Genomic DNA, 21093 nt, shown 5'->3' on the forward strand with positions numbered 1-21093 from the left:
TGTTGGTGCTTGAATGTTTAATTAGCCATGTACCCGAGGGTTCCCCCAGCGCTAACACTCCAGTGACTGGTTGTCTCATCTGAAGTAGCCACTGGCCTTTAATTTGAACTTTTTCATAGGTGTAGGATTTCAGTTTTTCAGTTGTTTCAGGCAAACATTTTCAGACCAAATTTTTGAAGACCAAATAAATTAAATTGCTCACAACTTCAAACTAAGGCTGTAACTAACGATTATTTTCTTGATTAATCAATTAATTGCTTTCTATAAAATGTCAAAAAGTAGGAAAAAACACCCATTATAGTGTCATTTGAAGAAGCCCAAGATAGCTGCAGCTATCACACAATAAAGAGTGAGAAGAACAAGGTGTGATTGCTGCAAATTTCCTCTTTTTGTCTCTATACTCCCACTGCATCTCAACAGGGAAACACTGTCTGAGGGAATTTGATACTAAAAAGTTATAAATGTGGCAGATATCCACTTGATATGACTAACTCAGACTGCTGAAGCCTCATATAAGCTTCAGATAAACTTTTAAATGCATTTTTGCACAAAATGACTCTGTGGACGCACTGTGGATTTTGCCCCCCATCACTTACATTGAAAAAACATTTGAAGGGGATCTTTTAAGAGCCAGTATGAACAGGAGGAATGATTACAGCCAGGAAAACCCCTCTTTCAGTGTTCATATGGGCACCTGACTGTTGTTTTAAGACAAACTTGAAAAATTGTGAACCTCCCCTTTAAGGAAAGGAACTGGATTATTCTCCTACCACTGACATATGGAGGGGTATACTCCACGCACTTGCTATAATCAATCAAAATATGATTAAAAGCCTAATTTAATGCCATCATATCTGCAGTGGGTGTGCAACAAAGACTGATGGATGCAGTGTCAACGGGGACAATAGGTTACCAGTGAAGCTGCAGTACCGATATACGTCACAAGGGGGCAGGCGCGACTTCAAACTCTCATTGGCCATCACTGTTTACGCCAACCAATGCGAGCCATCTGCATCCGCCCCGTTGCTTCCGGGTGTCTTCAATGAAGAGATCCTTTTACATTTGATGCTTTTTGTGTTTTGTAAGGAAACCTACAAGCTACTAACCCCATAAAACGTTGAGAATGAACAGAATATTCGGACGCGGGAAGCCCAAAGCGCCTCCTCCGAACCTGTCGGACTGCATAGGCAATGTGAGTTGTTGTTTATGTCTGTAGATGTGACCTAACGGTACCGTCAAGTCAGCTAGCATGGTCACAAAGGAGGAGACAAGCCAGTAAACCGTGCCTAGCGAGTAAACAAGCCATATTTAATCAGCACCTTTTACTGCTGTACAACACAAAACGACTCTCCTTGTACTTTAATCCTGGTTGGACAACGAAAGGCTGATATATTTGATAATTAGAGATAGGCTTCTCACATACATATATACACACACAAGCAGTTTAGGGCACCTCAGCAGTGTGTTTAATCTGCCAGGATGCTGGAAATCTTTCTGACACCTCTCACTGATGTCCTCCTCACTCAGGTGGATGCGAGGGCAGAGTCCATAGACAAGAAGATTGGCAGACTAGACGCTGAACTTCTGAAGTACAAGGATCAGATGAAAAAGATGAGAGATGGGCCCTCCAAGGTAGGACTCAGCATGTCAACGATAAGTCTTATACATGGTTACAAGAAAATTTTGCAAACATTGCAAATATGACTTGTATTTATTATTTTCTAAATGCAGAACATGGTGAAACAGAAGGCGATGAGAGTCCTGAAGCAGAAGAGGATGTGAGTCCATCACTTGTGGTTTGATTTTTAACACAGATATGACAACTAGAGCGTGGCTGATATCAGCGCTTCAAAAATCTTAAAAAGCACTAACACACTTTCCTACATATTCACCAAGAAAACTAACGAGAGCACACAGATTTAAACCAGCGTAAAACATGGACATGCAAAATAAACTGTAATCATAAGCATATAAAAGAAGGTGTTATGCATAAAGTTGAAGCATGACACAGTATAAAAACACTAAAATATCTCGGCTGCAAATATTAGCCAATATATATATATTGTTATTTGACACTGAAATACTGACCATTATTGGCCTCAAATCTATAGTATCAGTTGAGCTCTAATTTGAATTGAGCTTTGAAAACCATTGTGTGCATAATACAGATGTTTCAAAACCAACTGTATTATTTTTCACACAGGTATGAAGGTCAAAGGGAGCAGCTGGCTCAGCAGTCTTTTAACATGGAGCAGGCAAACTACACAATCCAGACACTAAAGGACACCAAAACAACAGTAAGGACATGATGTGATTGTCCACTCTGAGCAAAGATGAAGATTAGAAGAGGTTGAGACAAAGTCAGTCAGTTAAACGTGTGTCAGCCCAGATGGACACCTGACTTAATCACTGCAGATGGAGTCCTCTTACTTTTAACTTGTAACTAAACATACTTTCTATAATTTACTTTCTTTTCAGGTGGAGGCCATGAAGATTGGTGCAAAGGAAATGAAAAGGGCTTACAAGGACGTCAAACTTGACCAGATTGATGTATGTTTGTTATATATACATAACTATACTGTTTCTGTTATCACTCAGCAATTATTCATTGATTGTTTAGGCTACAACGGGCATCAGTACTAAACAGGGCCATGTATTCTCTCTGTGTCTATTTTGCTCTGTCCTTGCAAAATGACTAACTAGGATTTGTCAGGTTCTACAGTGTTGCTTCAGTCAAATGTAATTTAAAGCCTCTTTCAGACATGCACCACTTTACGTTAATCTCATGGCAATTTAACATGTTGGTCTCGTGTCTGAATAAACACCCTGCTCACTTTTATGTAAAAGTCACAACGGCAGTCTGACTAGTAACATTTCCATGTTCAACACAGCACAAGTCTGAAGTGAATGTTGTCATATTAACGTAAAGGCTGCAGCAGCCCAAGTCAAACAAGCAGAAATACACGTCTTGTTTCGCCTTCTAACATCACTGTTAATAAGTTAATATCTTTATCGTCATCTCTTATGTACAAAATTGGTTTAATGAACAAGGAAACACTGTGAAAGAGCCATTCTTAGGTTGATCTTAGCAACCTACAGTAAAAGTTCTGATGAGAAAATTGTCCTCCACTGTTGGCTAAATGAGTATTTGTACAGAATGGTTAAAAACGTCTAACATGGATAGATAGAAACAGGGGAATTTGCATCTTACATTAGTGAGTAAATACCAGGCACTAAGAGTGATCACATGTATTTGAACCTTCAGGATTTACAGGACCAACTGGAGGACATGATGGAAGACGCCAACGAGGTACAAGAGGCCCTGAGCCGCAGCTACGGCACACCAGAGATAGACGAGGAAGATCTTGAAGCAGGTAAACCTGACATATTTCTTTTTGCATTTAGTTTCTGGGCAGACACCTTCATCTGTAGAGCAACCTAAAATAAAGAGTACTCAGCACTTGGAAAAACGACAAAGAGCTCCATAATGACTCACAGAACATCATGTATATCATGGTTTTATGTTGATGGAGTTTATCATCAAGCATTAAACCTCAAATAGTGAATGAACTGGCAAATAGTGTATCAGATCAATGACAAATCCATCCACATAACATCTGTTTATCTGTAACTTTCTGTGATGCGGTGGTGGCTTTTTATTGGTCTGGTGATAAAGTTTCTTTACCAGTAATTGTTGACCAATTGAACCAAATACCTGGTAATTACAACACAGATTCTCATGATGAATTATATGATGGATACACAAGTTGAGTCTCCCAAATTTGGGCAAAAGTAGGCTGCAATCCTGCCTTTTGAAATGGAGTAAACGTTTGTCATTTAGTACACATTTGGAGGATCCTGCCCCTAAATTTGGGACACAACTTGTGTGACCATAGTTACTTGAAGTTAAGATGGATAAACCAGCAAAGACAACTTTTCTCTACCATTAAAAACATAAATTAAAGAATAAGAAAGATAAATAATAGTCTTTAATAATCAGACAAATAGCACAATCAAAATATCGCAATGCAGAACAATTAGTTGTTAGAGAGCCTGTTAGTCTCTCTGTTGTAATAACTTAAGTGTTGACAGTACTGCAGTAAGTTACAGATAAACAGATGTTATATGGATGACAGTACTGACAGTATGACTGTGGTTTCAGAGCTGGATGCTCTGGGTGATGAGCTGCTGCTGGATGATGACAGCTCCTATCTGGATGAAGCCTCAGCTGCCCCGTCGATTCCTGAGGGAATCCCCAGTGACAGCAAGACAAACAAGGTAACAGTCTACAGAGCACAGTGGAGATCTCTTTAGATTTAGCCTCTCAGTTATGATGATTTAATGCTTTTCTTTGTCGTACATGATTGTAAACTGAATATATTTGGGTTTTGGACTTTTGTTTAGACATTTAAAGACATAACTGGAAAATTAAAACAGGCGTTTTCACTATTATCTGATGATTAATAGAGAAGCAATTAAGAAAATAAATAAAATATTATATGAAAGTCAACATAAAGACACTGGAAAACTCACCCAAGGTTCATGCATACATGCCGTGGTGATAAGCTCCAACATCTGAGAATTAATGCCCGTTATCCCTTTCACAACGTCCATGGATGTTTCTCATTGAGTTTGACTTCTTCTCAACTTCAGGATTTGGGAGTGTGTGTTATCTTGGCTTATTCAACTTTATATGTTAGTCTTAGCTGCGTTTCCATGTAAGAATACTCTGATAAACCAGTAACAAGCTGTTGACTGATGGATAACCAATCTCAAACAAGTTTCAGGACTTGAACTATTTTCATACCCGTATTATTGCCATTACCGCTGACAGCGATGAAAAGTGTGTTTTCATTATTAGTAACATTAGTAAATATAGTTATTTTTTTCTTGACAACCTTCTTTTGCTTTCAGGACGGTGTTTTGGTGGATGAGTTCGGCTTGCCGCAGATTCCTGCCACATAAACAAGGAATGGATGAACCGACTGCGCTTCAACTAAAAACACTTTTATATGTAGAGTAACATTTATACATGCAAAACCATTTGACCTGAGAACACTACAATTTTGAAGTTGTCCTGGTGTTGGGTTGTGTATTGTTACTACTACCGTGCTAGCATGTGGCCTTGTAACATACTGAACCTTTTCTAAAACATCATTCCCCTTCTTTTCACCCCATCGTCCTCCTGTCTTACTCTTGTCAGTCTCGTTCATCACCAGTATTACCGAATGTTAATTTATTTTAATTTATTACTAGTTTTATGTGTTAGTGTGCAGTCATTACCATCTTTGTTTGAATTCTCAAACTCAGCCTGATCAATATGTCTGAAGGTTATTTGAAAAATGCAAATAAAATGGTGCGTTTGAATTTAATCTTGAATTACTGATTTATTGACTACTGTAACACACTTCTTTTTTCTTTGTGGGTTTTTATTTCTTCCTTTTAGTTGCTGGTTTTGATTCTTTGCCCTTTAGTGGTTTATTCATGGTAACTTAGAGCTGTTGTGGCTCAGACTTCACTCACAGACCTTGATGTTTATGCTGCTGGCAAAGACAATGAAGAATCATGCTTATTTTTTAGGAGATTACGTGAGGTGTGTTGCTATGAACCTTTTATGGTTAATGATTTTCTCTTAGAGATGCTAGTAGTATGGCAATCAGTCGGTCTGTCCACAATTTTGGTCTATACTAAAATTTCTCTACTATCATTCTATACTATACTATGCTTGTGTTGTATCAGCTCTCAGATGTACGTCGCTTTGGATAAAAGTGACTGCTAAACGAAATTGTAAGATTGTACTATTGCCATGGAATTTTTTTTTATGGGCATTCATGATCCCTAGAGGATGAATCCTAATGACTTTGGTGATTCTCAGACTTACCGAGCGCCTCCTAGAAGGTTTGAGTGAAACATCTCCGCAATTATTGGATCGATTGGCATGAAATGTTGTACAGACATTCATGTTCCCCTCAATAAGAATTGTAATCACTTTGCAATGACCCAACTTTTCATCTAGCACCATCATCAGTTCAAAATTGCAATTTGTCCAATAATTTGTTTTATGAACAAGTATTTGCAGAGCTAATAATATTCCCCTCAGCCTCAAGTGTACTTTGTGTTTTGCGCTCATTAGCAAACGTTAGCACACTAGCACGCTAACTACGATGGTGAACATGGTAGGCATTAGCTGCTAAACATCAGCATGCAAACTGTGTCTTCTCGACTTTTTAACCTGACTGTAAAATTATAAAAATACATGACGAGTACCACTTCAGTATTTTTAAGAACATATTAACTACAATCCATATCATACAAAAACTAGTCCGACTTCTTCAATGTTTTCACTTCAACAATTTTATTCTGGACAGGAGTCACAAAACAAAATATTCAGAAAACTGAGTTCAGGATGTTGTGTCTGGCTTTGGTGTCACACTGCCGGCACGAGTGGCTCCCACATTTTGCTCCTCTGATTCAAGAATGTGTGACTCATCTGTTATCTCGCTGCAGGCCTGAAACATCTCAATCAAGCAGCCCAGCGACAGCCTCTCCTGCACAGATTTTGGTGATGGTTGTTTTTCTAACAACAAGAGAAGATAAAACTTTATTCATCAAATAATAATTTACAAGTTAAACTATATACAAGGTCAATGAAGAGTAGGATAAAGAAGTATGATACAAGTTGGATAACAACCTTCAGGCTCGGGGCTTGGTTTTACAGTGAATAGGGAGAAGACGGAGTTGACTGAGTGAGACTTTTCTTTGACGGGTTTGCTGTCTGTATTTTCTTCTCCAACCCAATTGTTGTACAGAGTTTTCATTGGTTCCTGCTCTTTAGCCTTCAGGTCAGAGGTCAGGCGTTTGGGGCTAGCTGCGTCTTCCACTCTTGGCTGATTTTCCACAGTGGTCAAATTGTGCATGGGACTTGTAAGCCACAGCTGCTCCTCTACCCGCATCACCCTTTTCCACTCAAGCCTCTCTTTCCTCAGTCGCTCTTGTTCCTGCCTTATCTTCTCCTCAAGTTTTTCTTTCTGTATCCTCTGACTCTCTATTGCTTTTTCCCTCTCCTCTTTTTCCCTCTTGCACCTCTCTGCGATCTCCTGAGCAATTCTTTCTCTGCGCCCCTTCTCCACAGCTCTCAGCTCGATGTACGTACGTCTTCTGACCTCTTTATGTCTCTCCTCTGGGGTCAGTTTCATCAGGGTTTTCACAATCTCCATTTCAGTCAGGAGGGAACTGAGCTGTTTTGCAGCCATCTTTTCTTTTGTCTTGTTACGCGCTTTCTCTACGCGTACAAATACGTTTACTTGGGCAGCTTTAACTTATGAATCCAGACAGGAGAGGTTTGTATGACTTGTGATATGATGAAATTCTTATGACCCAACAATGAACATTATAACACGTGTTCTAAGAGAGAGTCAGCAGAGTTCCATTCAAGGCAATAAATACTGTTTATACTTCAGCCACATGTAAAAACACATTGTACAGTTAAATACTTTGCTAGTGGCTTGAACTTGGATTTGTGACTTTGGATCATCTTTTATAACGTCATCCATCATGATCTCCTCTCTGATTAATTGTTCACTACTCTTAGCAGCAGGTGGTCCGCAGGTGTCTTGTAAAGGGTTATAAAGCATTCAGTTAATCTAAATTAACAGGAATTATTGAAAGACTTTTTTAAATTAATGAATAAATCCATAAATAAATAGATGACATTATGAGGTATATATTGAATTGATATAAATTGTTTTTTTTTATCTATTTTGTCAAGTTTTTAAATATAATTTTATTTTAATCCATTTTTATCATTATTATAGTTTTAAAATCTATTTTATTTTCATATTTTTTATTTCTCATGCACATTAAACTCAAATTGTTGTACTGTTTACTGTCTGCATTTGTTCTGTCTTATTATCAGCTTGTCAGTCCTCTGTGAAGCACTAACCTGTATGAAAGGTGCTGTTTAAAGTTTGATTGATGGTTTGATTGAAAAGATGAATTAAATTAAAATACTTTACTAGTGAATATATTAATCTGTCAATTAATAATAAACAAATTAAAAAGGGGTTTATGAAAAAACAACATGAAAACTTAAACATAAAAATAGATCAATCAATACTCATAAATAATGGAAATTCAATATCAATTTTAAAATGCAGTTTTAATAGAGAATTAAATAAATTAATTAAAATGAATTAACAATACAGGTTTTAATCAGGAAACTGGAGGGGCAATTCTTTTTTCCTTTTGCTTTTCCTGTAGCTTTTCTTTTACCATTTACTTATTGTTTATCGTTTAATACTGCCTGATGGCTGTAAGTGTATACAGTAAACACATATTTATGTCCATACCTTTCAACAGGCTGGACTCCCTTAAGTTTTCTATTCTCGTCGCCATTTAAACTAGGCTTTGTGTGAAACCTTTTCACCACCAAGCACTATTCTCATGGAGGTTTTTGTACACAACTTTCTCTTTGAAAGTTTTGTTAAGGATTTTTTAAATTTGCCAATTGTGATTTGAATTCAGATGAGGTATTTGTGAGATACAAAAATAACCAACTAAGAGTTGCCTATTGATTAATTGATTTCTACTATTTACAGTCGCAAGAAGGTCCTGTCTAACATACGTACAAGATGTCTGGAGTGATGCAGATTTTAGGGGAAGAATCATTTGAAGAAATCAAGTTTTCGTTTTAAAAGTCCGACTCTGGTGGGACTCGAACCCACAACCTTTGAATCGCATCTCAAGTGCTTGACTAGAAGTCCAATGCGCTATCCATTGCGCCACAGAGCCAGATATACTCGACTGAAGTCACACACCAACAGTTGTTCAATCTACAGACATGATGTGTTGTCCAGTCTAACTTTGGAAACTTTTGCTGAGAAATATGTGAACGTGCCACCACAGTTCGCTGTTTTAACAGGAAAGATGAATAAACGCTTTTTTTTTATGTTATTTATTTAAAACAGTGAATGTATGTTTATTTTTTTTTATAATACTCTCTATATATTTTTGCATCACTGGTGTGATCAATTTGTTTGGATATTTAGTTTGTACATACCGTGCTGTTAACCATTTTTTTTCCTAGGATGGCAAAGTCATGACCCGCCCTACTCTGCCTCTGGTTAACTAGTCCTTGTTGCTTTCGTTGGTTGGATTGGTTAGATTTAGGCATGAGGACTGAGATTGGTTAGGATTAAGATAAGAATATCAGGGTAAGCCAATCAGAGGCAGAGTAGGGCGGGACATACCTTCGCCCTCCTAGGAAAAGAAATCTCGTGCCGTTAATAAAAAGTTAAAGAAATAATAAAGTTTTAAAAAAAAAGGCAGAACTGTTTCCGCTGTGGTCCGGAAGTAGTTAGCATCCAGCAACAGTTAGCTGTGTGATTCATGTTGTGATTAAAGGACGCTAAAATACAGAATGTCAGAGCAGGCGATAACAGTGACAGTTGCATACGGTAATAATATTTTACATGATATTACAACAATTACCAGATTGTAGATAAATTACTAATCATCGACCATCGCTCGAATAGCTAACCAAACATTTGCTAATAACTCACTTCAGTAGCTAAGCTAGCAATTTAGATTCGTTGAATATGTCTAACTTAGATACACTTTAAGATCCTAAATGTAATATTGTCTTCCAATAAATACATTAGACTCGCGTTTAATATCTTACTCTTACATCCAAACATTCATGTGACAGTTTCATATTTGTCACGAAAATGTGTTGCGTTTGGTATTTACAAATGGTTTGGTTGTAAAGTCATAAGTTGGCACGATTAACGTTTAAATATATGTATTTTAAGTAAATGAATATTTTGTCAATAGGAATTATTGGTGGATTAATTCATACACAAGTTTAAATTTAATAAATCAAAGCTCATGATGAATTTCTTTCCAAGTTATAATTTGTTCATACAGCTGTGGTTTAGGGAAAAACTCCAAAACGTTTTACTAACTTAATACAGTCTAAACTAAGTTTTATTTGTATGTATATCATTTTGTCTTTATCTTGATTTTTATGGCTAAAAATGAGACATTTCTATACAAAGGATGTATTTCTGTAATATCAGAAAGTATGCTCCAATGCTTTATCATTTTAACATCATAAGGCCTGCCAGGTATCATTTACCTGAGCTGTAATGTTACACAGTAAATGACCTTCATCTTCATCCCCCTTAGTCCACTCTGTCATTTACTAACTTCGTTCAAATACATTCAGATCATAATCATCATTCTGGGCTGCAACTAATGATTATTTTCATTATCGATTAATCTGACGGTTATTTCCTCTATTATTCAATTAATAATGTAAGAAAATAGTGAAAAACAACTGCTCGTCTTCTCGTTTTCTGCTGAATAAACGGCCGAAATCCAAAGATATTGAGTTTACCATCATATATGATATAGAAAAGTTTCAGAACTTCACATTTGAGAAACAACAACCAGTGAATATTTTATATTTTTACTTTTAAAAATGATATTCAGTTATCTAAATAGTTGCTGATTAATTTAGTGTCAATCGACTAATCCCTTAATTGACTTATTTTTGCAGCTCTACTGAAGCTAGAGGGTGATAATGATTGATCTCAGTATTTAGATAGTAACATCCATATATAGATGTGCTTGTGCCAATGTTTTTAATAGTTACATTTACATTTTTTCTCCCACTCCAGGATCTACTAAGCACAGCATCACAGTAACGGGCCAGGAAGATGGAAAGAGTCCAACTGTTAAAGACCTGTCAGATGCTCTCACTCAAGTTACTGGTGTTCCATCAGCCTCGCAGAAACTCATCTTCAAAGGTAGACTATAGATCTCTTTTGTCTATTACAGCCAAATAAGCGCCTGTTTCAGATTATATAGCCAGTTCTAACCTTGTTTTATTCTTCCTGGCACTCCAGGGAAATCACTGAAGGACATGGAGGAGAGTCTACCAAGCTATGGGATAAAAGATGGTTGCAAACTCATGATGATTGGAAAGCGGGTAAGGCTTTTTACACGTGTGATATCTCTGATGTGTGACTGTATATGCAATCAGATACTGACAATAATCTACAAACAGAACAGTCCTGAGGAGGAAGCTGAACTAAAGAAGCTGAAAGACATTGAGAAATCTGTGGAACAGATGGCCAAAAAGCTGGAAAAGGTAGACGGGGAGTTGACTGGACTCAAGAACGTAAGCATTCAGTTTTCCTGTATTGGTTTGTTCTGTTCTTAAATGTGTTTGTGTTAAAGATTTTGATTGTCACCCGTTTGCTCCCATTTTTTCAGGGCTTCCTGGCCAAAGATCTCCAGGCAGAAGCGCTGGGTAAACTAGACCACAGAGTTAAAATAGCAGCAGAGCAGTTCATGAAGATCCTGGAGCAGATAGATGCTCTGGTAATCTATTTTAGCTCAAGTGTTAATTTCTGTGGGCATGTTATGTTTTTTTATGTGTCACACACATCAAACACTGAACTGTCTTTCCTTCCTTCAACAGAGCATCCCAGAAAATTTTAATGACTGCAGAATGAAGAAAAAGGGACTTGTTAAGACAGTGCAGGTTAATCTATTTGTTGTTTTTTTTTGGTGGTACCTTAACATTCATGCTTTGATTGAAAATGAGAGAGAATATTGAAATGTGTTCTTTTTCTGTTTGCAGGATTTCCTGGCCCAGTGTGACAAGATCGAGGCGTGTATATCAGACCACTTATCAAAGATCCAGTCTAAAAACCTAGCCCTGGCAGAGTAAAGAAGTCTCCTACATATCATGTGCTACACATTGCTCTGTGAGCAACTGCAAAGTGTACAGAAAGCTTCAGGTGTGGAGCAGATCCTTGTCTATTTATTGTTGGCGTGATGTGTCCGAGAGAGCCCTCATCACAAAGAATCCTGTTAATCCTAGTTAACACTGACACTCGGTTAAACTGATGTGTGCTCTTATAGAGCATTAAGACTGATATGTGATGAGATGTTTTCTGAGATATCGACACTCTGTGAAAGGATCAGAGGTGCTTTGAATTGTGGCAAAACATCCCAGACTAGTGCTAAATAGTACTCCCACTGCCAAATGTTCATCAAATTACCTGTGATGACAAAAGTAAACTATTACTAAAATGACCCCCAAAATCTCAAGAACTGTGTACACAAACATAGGAAAACATTTTTCATTGTGATGTTGCATCTGCGGAGTGTGCCATATGGCATTTAATACACACATGTGGCCGAACGTATGTGGACCCCTGAATTTTATACTTCTAAAACACACACAGGAGGTCTGTCAAGATCTTCTTCAAATTGGGAAAACCATTTCTTGATGGAGGTCACTTTTTGCATGGGAGCATGTTAAAAAAAAGGTGCAGCGGGTTCTTCTATCACCAGTAGTTAAAAGTAAACAAGCTGTACTTTGAAAATAAGGTCATTTACATAGTGTTTAAGCACATTAGTGTCAAATATCACTGTATACTAACAGGAACTACAGGGCCTACCTCAAATTAGAGCTGGAGCTATGAGGCCGTTAAAAGAAAAGTGATCTGCAAGTATTTTGATAATGGATTAATCCTTTAAATTAATTTGAACTTTTTAAGTAAAAATATAAAATGCCATCCTATTCCAGTTTCACACTTGTGAGGATTTGCTGCTCTTGTCTAGTGTGACAGAAAACTGAACATTCTTGGATTTTTAACTCACATAATCAAATTGATTGCATCACCTTGAGTATTTTTTCAACATTGACATTTTATAGACCAAAGGATTAATTGAGCAGATAATTTAGTTACAGCCCCACACCAGGACAAGACTGTCCACATACTTTTGGCCATATATTGTATGTTTTTATTATTCAGTCTACATTGAGAGTCTACACCTTTGTTTAATCCAGTGACTGATCCTGTGTATTCATGTATCTTTGAAACGTGTGTAAACTGTGGAACTGTAATTTACTTTGAGTCATCATCACCATGAAAAACACATTGTGTCTTTTTTCCTTTTGTTTTAAAATAAATACTTTTGCTAAATGAACAGAGCGTTGATTATTCAATTTAACCTTAAAACTTTAATTTCCTACAAAATACAAATGATTCAGCAACACCAAACCAGTCACAGTAACACAAACCTTGTTCCAGTTTATTTCCAGCTTTATCCATGAGGGTCTTTTCATACATCTCTACTAGCTTATACAGACCCTTAGTGGTGTTATCACAGATGTGCAAATGAGCTTTGATAGTAGGGTTGGAGAAGGGATCCAGAGATATGGTCCAATAAGCAGCATAAACAAATAACCTTTTGTTGGCTATACCACAGTGAAGCTTTCTCATCATGAGCCAAATGACAGAGTGTAGCGATTTTAACTTTAGTGGAAACCCATTAAAGATACACATAAACTCGTAACCCTCGTCCAGTGATGCTTCTGTAACTAATCGTCCTTGTCCTTTGCGCCGTGCTTTAGGATGCGTGTGAATGCTACATAGTTAAAGTTGCCTTTCTTGTCAATGGGGGCCTCACGGAAGAGCTCGTCCACTTCTTCATCTGTAAACCTGTCACCCATCGTGGTGAGCAGCTCCCGCAGGTACTCCTCCTGGATCATACCTGTGGGGTGAAGACATTTTTAATTCCAATCCAAGAGAGGTAACAGAAAGCATCACACGTAACAGATTGATGCTATTTTCATTAAAAGAAGTACACCGAGTTAATTTCAGAAACCTCACGTGGCTCATAAAGCAAGTCAGGTACCCATATGAACACTGAAAGAGGTTTTCCTTGCTGTAATCATCTCTGCTCCTACAGGCTATATCAAATGCACTTTCAATGTAAGTGATGCAGGCAAAAATCCACAGCGTGTCCACACAGTCATTTTGTGCAAAAAATGCATTTATCTGAAGCTAAAATGAGGCTTCAACAGTCTGAGTTATATCAAGTGGATATCTGACACATTTACAGGCATCAAATTCCCTCTTCCTCTTTCCTCAGACAGTGTTTCCCTGTTGAGCTGTTGTGAAGTATAGTAACAAAGAGAGGGACTTTGGCGCTAAAAAGACTAACGTTGAAAGATATCTACTTTGGACTTCTGAAGCTTCATACTATCTTCCAATAAACTTTTATATACTTATATACAAAATCTACAAGGAGGCTTGTAGATTTTGTCCCCCATCACTTACATTGTGAGTGCATTAAGAAGGGATTTTCATAATGCACCTATTTCAATGTTCATTTGGGCACCTGACTGTTGTTTTAAAGGCAGACTTGAAAAATTGTGAACCTATCCTTTAACTCACCTGTTCCCTCCTCGTCAAAACAGGCAAAAGCGTTACGGATCACATCTTCAGGATCTGTGCCGTTCAGCTTTTCTCCAAACATGGTCAGGAACATAGTAAAGTTGATCGGGCCTGGGGCTTCATTCATCATTGCCTCCAGGTACTCATCTGTGGGGTTCTTACCTGGGAAAAGAAAATGTGAGAGGATTTACTACTTTCAGCCTGATGCACATCCTCACAGCTTCTGTCAAGGTTTCATTTCTTATCTCTAATCTTTGTGACAGTTTTGCATGTCACACATTTACTTTTAAAGAAGTGATTTTTTTTGTGTTATGGCTACCTTTCTCTTACATAATATATATTATTAAGTCTACCTAATGAGGCCAGCATGTCATGAAGGTCTTCTTTGTCAATAAAACCATCCCTGTTTTGGTCGATCATGTTGAATGCCTCCTTGAACTCCTGGATTTGAGACTGATCAAACATGGCAAAAACATTGGAGGTGGCGCGCTGAGGACGCTTCTTGGTGTTCTTCCCCTTGGCCCTTTTGCTTGACATCTTGGCGGCTGATAGGTCCCCTCCTCCTGTAAGACAGATGATATGAAGCAAGCGTTGGACAATATGATCTAAAATGTATATCACAAGATAAGTGTTATAGTAAGTAATTATTTCATGACGTCTCCACAATCTTAAAGTGATCATGCTCTGATTAATACATAAGTAGTATGTTTCATTTTCCCTCATAATCAGTCTCTATACCTAATTTCTGAACCACAATTTATTTGTGAATACCTCATCAGTCAAAGATAAAAATGGTGATTAATCTTTAATGAAGAGAGCAGAGAGAATGTATTCTTAAGTTTCTGCGCTTTTTGTTCATGGAGAGCACACTATATCATGGTCCTTTTGTTACATAAAACAGGAGAACATAACGATTTAAATCAATTATTTTACATGTGAAGAATGAAACAATATTTTTGAATGGTGGTTTTTGAATAAATATGGTTCAAATGCTACAAAAATGTGTATCAGCTGCACAAACATGTTTTTAAAAAGTTGAAATATTTCCATTTTTGTATATTCTGGGTAACATCAGGGGAAGTTTTCTACAATTTCTTATTTTCTTACATCTTTAAACAAAGTGTTTAGAGTTTTTTACTGCTCTCAAATGTAGAAACGGGTCAAATTTAGACCTGAACAATATATAAGGGTTAATTGCTTATTCAGGCTATTTATTTATTAAAAACTGGGAGGAGAGAACATTTAGCTCGGCAACAGATTTACATTATTGGTCATTTGTTTTATTATAAATAATAAGCTATTTCCTAATTTGGTTGATGAGATATTTAACTAATTAACTAATCAACTAATTAATTGGATAAGAGCAGAGCAGCTTTACAAATCGTGCAGTACTTTAGATGAAACATAAATATTGGGCTTTAAGCTAAAGTTAAGAAGAAATAGGAACCATCCATTGTCATCCATGATATCCTGAATCAATACAACACCTTTAACTAACTCTATATCTTTACATGTCTATCATCTCTTTGCGTTTGCTTGCACAGTGCTGACCTACATAACTAGCTGACCATGCTAACTGCGAGCTAGCCGAGATTAGTTCACAAGCAGAACCATGATTAAATGACACAAAACAACAACGACAACACTCAGAGCCACACAGAGAGAAGAAATCCACCAAATTATATCACCCACCTTGAAAAGAACAAGTGTTATTGCCAAAAAAAAGCTGTGCACACAGCTACCTCAGCATCCACTGGATGATGAGGAGGAACCATCAATGTTTTATTTCCTCTGACCAAAACTGACCAATCAGAGCCGAGCTGGACGGAACCAACAGCCTGGAATATTCCATGTTTTTTTTTATTTTAATAATAATAAATAATAGTTAAATTTAGAAATTTCGGGGCACTGGTGAGAAATGCATTTTTTACACATACACAGCTACATTAATGCAGCTCTCAATTTCATCATTTGTTTACATTTGTTCAAACGACAAATGCTGTAGTTAATGTTTTTCACCACCAAGTGGCAGCAATTACTCAAGGAAAGAGCATTTAAATGGCGTTACATGGGTGGTGCTCCAGGGTTTATTGCGATTTCCAATAAAGATGTGTCTCATTGTAAATATTCGACTCTGGTGTAGACCAAATAATGAATTGTCTTGTCATGTATTGGGCACATATGATATTTATATGACAACTCAGGCGGCATGTGACCGACCTTCAATGTTGAAATGTGGTTGAAATCATGTCAATTGTTGTAATGGTTGTAAAGAGATAAACAAAATACTAATAAATCAACGTTGAAATTTTAACAAGATCTGTATGTTCAATCGACATAATGCCTTCAATAACATGCACAATAAATTTGAATAATATAAACAATGATAATTATTATTATATTTTATGATATTAATGTACATATATAATTATTATTATATAGGTCTATTATAATTATTATATATTATAATTGACTATAATTATATAAAAAATTATCATATTTTTTAGACATATATATCTCACATGAAAATATATAACATTATCAAGCCCATTTCCATTTTTCTATTCCATTTGTATACAGTCCCATAGGCGATATATAAATAAGTGATGAGGTAATCTCACATGTGTATCACCATGTGTAGCACCATCACACCATTTTATGGATCCTTGGTAAAAAGATGGAGAGAACAACAGTGATGATACCAGCTTAGCAATGTTGTTGCTAGATTTAGCTAGCAACTTTTCAGACTACCTTGCAACTTTTTTTTCAAAAAGCACCGAGCAACAAATTTCATTAAAATCAAAATATATCATTTTAAAATAAAATGAAAAAATTTATTTGGAACTTTTTTAGCAACCTTTGAAAAATGATTCAAATGCTAAAATGCATGTATTTTTCCTCTAGATGACACAAAAACAATTGTATTTTCATTTGTATAACTGTTCATTTACCAGGCCGCCCTTCTTTCGCTGGCTGCCATAAACTGTAAAAAAAATTGTATCAACAGAAGACACAGTATGACAGTAGATGAGATCAAGACCCTGTTGTTGATAATGCATGACGTAGTCAACAGTATAGTTGTGAAACAATCAGTAAAGAGCTCAGTGGCACTTCTGTTTCATCATTTACATTCTTATCATGGCCTGTTTGAATGTTCTCAGTGAGATGGATATACATGGCTGGGACTTGATGAGGAAACCAAGCAACAGCTGCAGGAGAAAGCAAACAAAATGAAGTCTGCACTTGAGCCCCCAGACTTCATAAACTGACTGGTTATTGCCCCAGCCCAGGCTTGCACAAACATCAGTCTCCCGTCCCTTTACTTTCCTCTCATCTCATCCCAAGGTTGACGAAACATCAGGAGCTGCAGTATGTGAAGCAGCTTTTCCTACTTCAACTTTCCATCATCCCCTCTACAAATATCATCTGCAACTCGTCAGAGCAAAGTATTTCTCAGAAAATGGAACTGGAAATTCCCTCTTAGACGGGGTAGGGGGTCTGATGGATACTCAAATGGATCTATTTGTTGCACTTATGACACTGAAGAGTTTCACATTTTAGTGCTCTATTGTGAGCTGAGTATTTGGTTCTGTGCAGTAGTAGATAAGTAGATATTTATGGTGCATAGTACTTTAGTGATGGAGCTCTTTGGAATTTTGAACAATAGCAACGCCAATATTTTCACAGCATTTCAAAGGCCCACACAGTCTCCATCCTCAAGAAGACAATCCTAACAATACACTGATTCAGTTGAACTGCAGGCACAAGTCCTTGGTACATGAGAAAAAATCTTACACTGCATCAGAGACTGGTGTCCTGGCCATTTTGTGGGCCGTGTGGGACCTTGCGGGTGGGGCCAGCGGGAGAAACAGTACTGCGCATATTCAATGGGCCGCATACCCTTGTAAGTGAACCCAGAAGCTAGAAACTTTTTTGGCGTATGCGCCAGGCAAGCAGTTCTTAGTGGACTGAATAGGCACCATTTTTGGTCGGGTATCCAGCTCTTATAATATATCCATGAAACAGACAAAAAAACAACTTTATTTCTTAGAATCAAAGGAAAAATAATTAAAACATTAACCTATACATATTATAACATTAACCTATAGTATCGTTGAGTTGTCAAGGACAAACCTTAAGAAGTAATTGACAGTGAGGAAAATACTTCTGGGCAGCAGTTCATCCGGTCCACCCAGCAGACTGATGCTCACAGCGTCATATAGCACTGCAAAAGGGTTAATATTAAGGTGAATGAACGGCCCTGCACACTGAAAATGATGCTAAGGGGTACCCAGTAGGCTACATTAAGAAGTAATGTCAAGGGGTCCTGACCAAGTGTCCATATGTGACGAGTTGAGAGTGAGAATGTGTTGAAGGGTTTGGTTAGACCTGAATGTGAACATGTATTATTATGTAAATCAAGCTGTTTGAATTAGTTTTCCAGTAACTGAGTCCTAGATGTATCAAGATAACATGGAAAGTCAGCATTTTTATTCTGACAAACAAATTCTAAGTCTCTTTCTACCCTACGGAGTCTCCCACTGGTTCTGCTAGAAACATTTCCGGTTAAGGCATCTTCTTTTACAGGATAAAAGGTCGGAAAATCATGCAGAATTAAAAAATACTTAAACTTAAAGGGGCGCTAGACGAAATATTAGACCAATAAACTGTGTCAAAAAATAATATAAATATTATAATGTGGCATTTGTCTTAACTACAGAGGCTCACAGTTTATGTGCCATTTCAGACTATAATAGATTATCTACTGTCCCGTTAATTGGATTGCTAAGGCAGGGAGTTCTGGCAAACCTGGACCATAACTTCACTCTATTTGTCATCTAAACCTTAATAGTTAAAGGGCAAAAAATTCAATCCCTTAGCAATTTTGCTGAACTTTTAGACCTCACACATACTTAGACTTTGATGGCCTGTAGTAGTTTGTTCAGAGATTGGGTTACAATGTTCACTGCAGAGGGATGACATATCATTCAACCATCTGATAAAACACTTATTTACACCCATATAGTGCAAATCAGTGGTAGGTAAGTAGCATCCCGTGGGCCAAATCGGGTCCTCCAACAAAAATATTTCGCCCTCTAAAAAAGCTGATGTTTTCCCTTTTATAGATGGCCTCAGATCTTTTACTCTTCATAAATCTTAAGTAGATAACATTGTTAAAATAAGGCTCATGTAAATCCCATCAGATTTGACCTTGTAAGATCTTATAAAGTTACCAGATGAATAACAAAGGTACATAACATAATTTGGTCTATCTGAGCAGAACAGATTTCTGTCAATAACAGCACTTTGCTTCAACCATAAATTAAGCAGCCCACTGTTTATTGTGGATAAGTTATCAATTACATTACTGTGAAGGAATTTTCATATATGTGTCATATATGAAACATTCCTACTTTCATATATGTGCTCCTTAGACAAGCAGACAGTGAGGGAAGACAGCTGTCCTCATCTCGGTCGAGCCGACCTGGCTTTATGATTGTTGCCATAGAAACAACGCTAAAGTAAACAATCTTATAGCAATATTGTGACTAGGGACAAGGTCGCCTGGACGCTGCCTGAATAACTGAGAGTGGTTCAACTCTTTTCCTTCAGATTTGCTGTGGCATTTCGCTGGGTCTAGGAGGGAAGAGATATCTATAACAATCACTAGTCTTGTAGTGTAACACAGACAACATGTTCATGTTTATGAGTCGATTTTTGCCAAATGAGTATTAACATACTGCCGTCACTTACTTGAGCCCTCACGTATTGATGGGAATTATTAAATCTGCCCTCATACAACCCTAATACTTTAAAATCGATTTATTTTTGAATGAATTGAAATGAACAGAACATATTAAAAACATATTAGGCTTTGTTTTTACCACGTCTATATGTAGGCCCCCCAGTTGTGCAGTACTGAAAAAACACTAGCCCATGGTTGAACCTAATTGCTGATCTCTGCTGTAAATAATGTGTGGTTGCATATTGCTGACTGTGCGGCTTTGTCTGTGGAGCAGAAGTGATGATTTGACAGTAATAATCATCAGTCTTCAGTGGGTAGAGGAGGTTAAACGAATTAAAGCAGTGATATGTTCAGATTCTGCTGCTGCAATATAAAGTCTAATCATGACAAACAGTTCGAGAGGATCTTTTCATAGGGGTTTATGTGATCTTATTAAATCTACAGCAACTAGAAACAGATGTTCATGTCTATTGGATACTGGCACATGATGGAATAGAGGGAAATGAGTTTGCAAATAAATTTGCTAAAAGTGCATTAATCAAAAATGATAATGATATTTTAGGAACTTGTTTTGGGAGATCAAAAGCAAAATCACTAATTCAGTACAGAATAATGACATTGTGGCAGGAAATCTGAAATAACAACACTAAGGATGGAGATTATTACAAAATTCAAAAGTCTGTCAGAGTGAGAAATAATAGAGGTAAATGTAGGAAAGAAGATTTTATTTTTTCTAGGTTAAGATTGGGACATACAGGACTCAATGCTACTTTATACACCATGAAAAAGACAGGGTAGGATAAATGTGAGACTTGTGACTGCAGGGAAACTGTTGAATGTGTGCTGATAGGTTGTATGAAGTTCAGTGTAGAGAGAGAGAGAGAGAGAGAGAGAGAATGAAGGGCGGGGTGGTAGATATGGGAGGGGGGGGGGGGGGGGGGGTGGGGCTCAAAGGTCTGTTAGAGACAGGGGACAAACAATTACAGGTTCAAAGGGCTTTATTTAAATATTTAAATGAAACAGGTTTCGTATCCAGAATATAACTTCTATATAAAGTCACTCTGGTGTAGCTTCAGAAAACAGTTCATG

At 37.1% G+C, this 21093-nt stretch overlaps 4 protein-coding genes and 1 non-coding gene across 5 annotated transcripts; 2 read left to right on the top strand and 3 right to left on the bottom strand.

Moving 5' to 3' along the window:
* The first annotated feature begins 997 nt into the window (after window positions 1-997).
* chmp5a (charged multivesicular body protein 5a) lies at window positions 998-5372 on the top strand. The gene is made up of 8 exons (XM_042428923.1): window positions 998-1192; window positions 1528-1632; window positions 1732-1778; window positions 2204-2297; window positions 2479-2550; window positions 3266-3374; window positions 4163-4278; window positions 4915-5372. Exons 1-8 carry the CDS (start codon window positions 1124-1126, stop codon window positions 4963-4965), a joined length of 663 nt encoding a protein of 220 aa, XP_042284857.1. The 5' UTR covers window positions 998-1123; the 3' UTR covers window positions 4966-5372.
* A 998-nt stretch (window positions 5373-6370) lies between these two features.
* On the bottom strand, window positions 6371-7677 carry LOC121909125 (vicilin-like seed storage protein At2g18540). Its single transcript, XM_042429546.1, has 2 exons — window positions 6692-7677; window positions 6371-6577 (listed from the first exon to the last, which is right to left on the bottom strand). Exons 1-2 carry the CDS (start codon window positions 7251-7253, stop codon window positions 6402-6404), a joined length of 738 nt encoding a protein of 245 aa, XP_042285480.1. The 5' UTR covers window positions 7254-7677; the 3' UTR covers window positions 6371-6401.
* A 1021-nt stretch (window positions 7678-8698) lies between these two features.
* On the bottom strand, window positions 8699-8790 carry trnar-ucu. Its single transcript is given in 2 exon segments — window positions 8699-8734; window positions 8754-8790. It is a non-coding gene; the product is annotated as a tRNA-Arg (tRNA).
* Window positions 8791-9322: 532 nt separating this feature from the next.
* Window positions 9323-13005, top strand: bag1 (BCL2 associated athanogene 1). Its single transcript, XM_042429401.1, has 7 exons — window positions 9323-9455; window positions 10680-10808; window positions 10908-10990; window positions 11069-11182; window positions 11278-11385; window positions 11486-11548; window positions 11648-13005. The coding sequence occupies exons 1-7, from the start codon at window positions 9419-9421 to the stop codon at window positions 11735-11737; spliced, it is 624 nt and encodes a 207-aa protein (XP_042285335.1). The 5' UTR covers window positions 9323-9418; the 3' UTR covers window positions 11738-13005.
* A 78-nt stretch (window positions 13006-13083) lies between these two features.
* On the bottom strand, window positions 13084-16053 carry myl12.2 (myosin, light chain 12, genome duplicate 2). Its single transcript, XM_042429402.1, has 4 exons — window positions 15951-16053; window positions 14612-14821; window positions 14259-14420; window positions 13084-13572 (listed from the first exon to the last, which is right to left on the bottom strand). Exons 2-4 carry the CDS (start codon window positions 14793-14795, stop codon window positions 13400-13402), a joined length of 519 nt encoding a protein of 172 aa, XP_042285336.1. The 5' UTR covers window positions 14796-14821; window positions 15951-16053; the 3' UTR covers window positions 13084-13399.
* Window positions 16054-21093: the final 5040 nt, after the last annotated feature.

Source organism: Thunnus maccoyii, chromosome 12, assembly GCF_910596095.1.
Source record: "Thunnus maccoyii chromosome 12, fThuMac1.1, whole genome shotgun sequence".
Taxonomy (NCBI): Eukaryota; Metazoa; Chordata; class Actinopteri; order Scombriformes; family Scombridae; genus Thunnus; species Thunnus maccoyii.